The sequence below is a fragment of the Crocuta crocuta genome, unplaced genomic scaffold (genome assembly GCF_008692635.1).
Source record: "Crocuta crocuta isolate KB4526 unplaced genomic scaffold, BGI_CrCroc_1.0 scaffold13, whole genome shotgun sequence".
In the NCBI taxonomy this organism is placed as follows: domain Eukaryota; kingdom Metazoa; phylum Chordata; class Mammalia; order Carnivora; family Hyaenidae; genus Crocuta; species Crocuta crocuta.
The window spans coordinates 552,671-557,999 of NW_027530007.1; the positions used below are offsets into that span (position 1 = coordinate 552,671).

The 5,329-nt window shown below is 57.3% G+C and overlaps 1 protein-coding gene across 2 annotated transcripts in view; it reads right to left on the reverse strand.

Moving 5' to 3' along the window:
* Positions 1-352: 352 nt before the first annotated feature.
* Positions 353-5,329, reverse strand: part of MFN2 (mitofusin 2) — a 28,460-nt gene continuing 23,483 nt past the window's right edge. For both annotated transcript variants that reach the window (XM_077763787.1, XM_077763788.1), the window contains exons 17-19: positions 4,862-5,058; positions 3,941-4,075; positions 353-2,316 (exon numbers count right to left, since the gene is read on the reverse strand). In XM_077763787.1, the coding sequence (XP_077619913.1) occupies positions 2,247-2,316; positions 3,941-4,075; positions 4,862-5,058 (402 nt within the window). In that variant the 3' untranslated portion in view covers positions 353-2,246. The remainder of the gene's footprint in view (positions 2,317-3,940; positions 4,076-4,861; positions 5,059-5,329) is intronic.

Here is a 5,329-nt window from a genome sequence, read left to right on the forward strand (position 1 = left end):
ATGGAGACGGCCCCGTCCCTGCTGCGGGCCCTTCAAAAACCAGAAAAGAAAAGCTCACAACCAAGTTCTCAGAAGGCAAACTAGGGTGGGCCAGTCTGAGTCATTGCTTTGTAAGTGAAAAATGAATGGCTTGGAGTTACAGCGAAATCTGTAAAGAAATCACTCTAGATTTCTGGTTCTCAAAGATCAGTTCTGCCTCTTACTCTTCTGAGAGTATCAGCGTCCTTCCAAGAGGCAGAGGAACCCACAGGAAGATTACAGTTGGAACTTCCCCTAAATAAACTGAAGGTCATCTCAAAATACGGCCTGCAGATTTGGTCTGCGTTAAGAACGGTAAACTGAAGATGCCACAGAGGGTTTCCAACTAGGTTTTATTTTAGTTCCAATATTATCAGCAATGATACAGGAGTAATTCAGGCTAATATATCACCTTAAATACATCAGAGGAAAAACTCACTGTGTCAAGCACGTCTCACACGCCAGCAAATGAATGTAAAGACAGAAAACAAAGTTAGCAGCATTAAATTAAAGTGCTTTCTGCCACACTTCAGTCAGAGTCTTTCCCTCAGTGGGATACATTTAATTTTACTTATTGTATAAGAAACTCAAAATTCCATTCACTGCCCGGGGGCTACATTCAAAAAAATTCATGTTGAGTTATTCTAAATAAAAATATGTTTCCCCCCTGAAAAGCACAAAGTTCATTGGCATTGTGTGACGCTAATTCCTCCCAACACGCGGTGAAGTGGCCACCGTCTAGGCCTGGCAAAAACTCAGAACATCCCCCTGGCGTGTGCCCGTCTAGGCAGAGTCTAGCACTCGGTCCCACACGCCGTCCACTGAAGGTCTGAAGGACAGGCGGGCACCTGGAGCAGATGCCACCCGCGTGGCTGCCCACCGGTAAGCAGAGGCCACCAACTCATTTCCCGGAAGCTGGGGGGCGGGGGCGGGGGGATTCAAGAGGACAGGCCCCACCCCTCTGCCCGAGCCCCACCTCTTTCTGGGAGAGCCAACGTAGCTGGTTTCTAGGAAGGTCTCCGACCCGAGCTGCACAGGCTGCCTGCCCCAGTTAACACCTTGGAGACAGGAACCTGCCCCCCACTCCAACCAGTAACAATCCCAAACTCAACAGGAAACATTTCTCAAGGTCACCGCGAGGCCAGATGAGGGGAAGAGGCTCTGGGGGTCAGGGAGGGTGACTGCCGGGTTTCCCACGCTGTCTCTCGGCCAACTGCAGCCTCACCGGCGCAGGAGACTCAGTCCAGGGGGCTGACTGGTGGCCAAGGACAGCCTGGGCCGAGGCGGGGGGCATAACGGGGATGCAGTCAAGCTAACCGTGTGAACTCTCAGAGCCCGTGAGCCCCTCACAGGGTAAGGTCAGAGGGCCCTGTTCCCCGTGGACTCCACAATTCTCCAGCCACCCTGGATGGGGTGGCCCCCTCCCTCCACCATCTTGCCTTCTGCTACATCCTTTAACGTTCTGGACCAAACCACCTATGATCAATAATAAAACCGGACAACACAGGCTAAAGACTGAAAACAGGACAGGGGACGCAGTAAAGAAAAGGGAGGCCAAGCCCCTCCTCATCGTGGTACCAGCTACCTGCTCTCTGCACGCGCCCCCTCCCCTCAGCCACCGACCCTCCCCCAGCCTTCCGCAGTATCTCTCCCGCCACCTCATGGCACAAGGCCCTGTCTCAGCCCAAGCCCCACCCCCACGACGCGTGGGAACCACTCTGCCAGCGGGGCGCAGCGCCGAAGCCGAAGCCGAAGCCGCAGGGCCTGACGCGCAGGCAGCAGCCCCGCTGGGAACGTGCTCCGGTGCGATCCAGGGAGAAGCCCACCTCCCCGGGTGGCCCTTCTCTGCGGGTGAGGAGTGGGTGCAGAGCCGCCATGTGCGAGGTCAGGATGAGCGTCGCCGAGGTCGGGGTCTGCCCGATGCCCTCAGGGGCGCCGGCAGATCCCAAGACCCCGTTGAGCATTCGGATGGATCACCATCAAGCGCAGCTGACAAAGCAAAGACTCGATTCCTCGGTACCGTGCTGCCCATGCTCATCAGTAACAACAAAAAAAGTCTCCTTTTAGGGGTACGAGCCTGAAGATCTTCCTGCAACGGCAGGCAAATGGGGGGAACTAGCGTTTAAGGGGCTCAAAATGGTATGAGACGGGGTGCTTTCGTTCTCACGGTGGCAGCAGCGGCCGGAGCTGCTGGGGGCCCTCCCCGCGGCCCGGCGCCAGGCCACCCACTATCTGCTGGGCTGCAGGTACTGGTGCGTGAACATGTTGAGCTCGCTGTCCAACCAGCCGGCTTTGTTCCTGTGGGGAAAGGGTTACTTTGTAGCGCGAACAGCTGCCAACAGGTGACACACAGGGTACAGTTAGAAGGACACCTGACTCGTCGCCTCACTGGCTCTTCTAATAACCCCCCACCTCACAGAGGAGGGACAGAGGCCCAGAGAACTCCCATAACTTCCTACAATCGCGATTAATCGGCAGTGGAGCCCAAAGTCAGGCCCGTCTGACGTTCAAGCCCTGTGGTGGCCTCACCTGACCAGGGCAGGCCCCCAAATGGTTCGGAAGTCAGTTTTCCTGCCTGTGGGTGAGAGGCTGAGTCACGGGATAAGGGGCCCTTACAGGGTCACCCTGTCCCTGTGGGCGATGAGCAGCAGAGACGTCGTCCACCACACACACACCCCGTGAGGCGACCCAGAAACTGACTAGCCCAGGGGTGGGCGGGGAGGGCACATCTGCAATGTCAGTGAGGGAAAGTCCACTATTTGCCCAGAGGGCTGGCACTGACGTCAGGGGCGGGGGCAGGAAGCGCAGGGTCCCCGGGTGCTGATGTTATCTCGGGCTGAGCGGGCTGAGGACCTTTGCAGAGCGCTCTTTGGCTCAGCTCTGTGGCTCTGTCATGAAATCCTGCTCCATTTAACAGATGAAAACAGTGAGACATAAGAAAGCTCAGTGATCTGCCCAGAACCCAGGCCTCTGGCTCCTTAGACTGATCCCTCCAGCAAAGCGCAGACAGAAGCTCCGACTCTCCACAGGGAGCCCGCAAGCACCAGTGCGCACTCTGCCCGTCACCAGCTGCCTGACCAGCTTTCTGACGGGTAACCATGCCAACGTGGCCCCTTCCCTGGGCTCAGAGAGAAATGGAGTAAAACGCGGGCGGGTCCAGTCCAGAGACCCCGTGCACGGTAGTCGGTGAAAGACCATCAAGTGCAGAGTGTCCCGGGCGCTGAAGCTGCACACACCTGGGCCCTCTACTCCAGGCCTCGCTGCTGCCTGTGGGGCCCCAGACAAGTTACCTAACTCCTGGAGGCCCCAATTTCCCCTTTAGAAAATGGAGATGGGGGCGCCTGGCGGGCTCAGTCAGGTAAGCATCCAATTTCAGCTCAGGTCATGATATCAAAGTTTGTGAGTTCAAACCCCTCATGGGGCTCTGTGCTGACAGCCCGCAGCCTGGAGCCTGCTTCAGATTCTGTGTCTCCCTCTCTCTCTGCCCCTCCCCCGCTCACACGGTTTCTCTTGCTTTTGAAAATAAATAAACGTTTAAAAAATTAAATTAAAAAAAAAGAAAGAAACCAGAGATGGAGAACATGGCCCTGAAGGGACGCTGACAGTTGAGCGGCACAGTGCCCGTCAAGTGCCCGAGATGCCACTGAAGGAGAGGGTGCCCTGAGTGGTCACTTCATGGTCCCTACCGCTTGGTTCCTCTGCCACCACCGAGGTCCCGACTGAAAGCGTCTGCAGGGCAGTGACCCTATGTCTTGTTGAACCTCTGGCGCTGGCACCGTATGTGGCGCCCAGCAGATGCCAACCAACATCTAACGCGGAGTGAAGTTCACGTCCACGCAAGACACAGACAAGCAGCCAAAAATACCACTGCGCCCGGCCGCACACAGCACCCACTGCCTCTGGCCTCCCAGGGAACCCTCACCTGAGCAGTTTGGCTTTGCTCTGAAGTGAATTAAGAACCTCGATTTTCTTGTTCATGGCAGCAATCTCCTGCTCCAGGTTCTCCCGGGTCACGTCAACTTGCTGGCACAGATGAGCAAAGGTCCCGGACAGTTCCCTGAGTGGGAGAGAGTCGGGATCAACGGGGTCAACATGGCTGGTTTGCAGAACACAGTCGTTGGCTAAATCCGACCAGCCTGCTGCTGGCGGCTCTGCCCCGTACCTCCCGGGGCGGCGGAATCTTCCCCACCCACTGCCGAGACCACACACGCCACACGCGCTCAGCACCGCCACAGTGAAAGAGCCAGGAGCACACTGCCTTGGGCACCCAGGCCAGGAATCAGATCCCGGCTCTGGCGCTAATCACCAAGTGGCGGGGGGGAAGGGACCACTCCTTGAGCCTCGGTCTCCCCATCTGGAAAAAGGAGATGCCAGCACAAACAATGTCTACTTCAAAGGGCTCACAGAGAAAAATGAAAAACTAGGCGCAAGCAAAGGGCCCAGCACGCGGCAGAATGACGCAGGCAGGTCGGCACCCCTCCCGCCCCGACCCACCAAGCCAAGCAGCCTGGGCCCCTGCTGTCCCAAACTGTGCCGGGAAGCCGGGACTGGAGTCAATTTCAAAGCTCTGCCTATAAATCTTTAAAAATCACTGCAAGTAACATCTGCGTCTGCCCACACCTTCCTTCCTTGGGGGAACACAGGCCTGGACACAGGCTGTCCCTGGGAAGAGCGCTCTCCCCATCCCTGGTCCCAGAGCCGACACTGCACGGCCAAAGGCCAGTGTCAGATGGTGCTCGGGATCCAGCGGTTCCCAGGCCGGGTCCAAGGGAAGCCAGAGGGAAGTCCTGAACCACAGGAGCCGGCGCCGGGCCCTCGGCGAGGGGGGTGGGGATCCACTCACTGCTGGACTTGGTGGCTGCAGTTGGAGCCGGTGTAGCTGATGATGAGCTGCAGCTTCTCGCTGGCATACTCTACAAACTGACGCTTGAAAGCCCTCTCCTTGGCCTTGGTGGTCCAGGTGAGACGCTCGTAGACGTAGAGGAGGCCATAGAGCCCAAAGGACAGGGCGATGAGCCGCCAGCCCACTGCCTTCCACACCTGCAGAGGCAGAGCGACAGCCGATGTGGGCTCTCTGCCACCCCACTGCCTCTCCCAAGGGCCCCAAAGGGCCTTTGTGTTTCTCCTCAGAACACCTCTTTCCACATCTCTTTGATCCCACTGAGGCTAGAAAGGCAGGAACCATCTCTAATTCAGAAATGGGGTGTCTTAGTGTTGGCCACACAAGAAGACTTGTGCTAAGGAAGTGGGGGTAGGGGGGTGGCAGTTAGGGGAGGTGAGGGTAAGGGGAGGTGGGGGTAGGGGAGGTGGG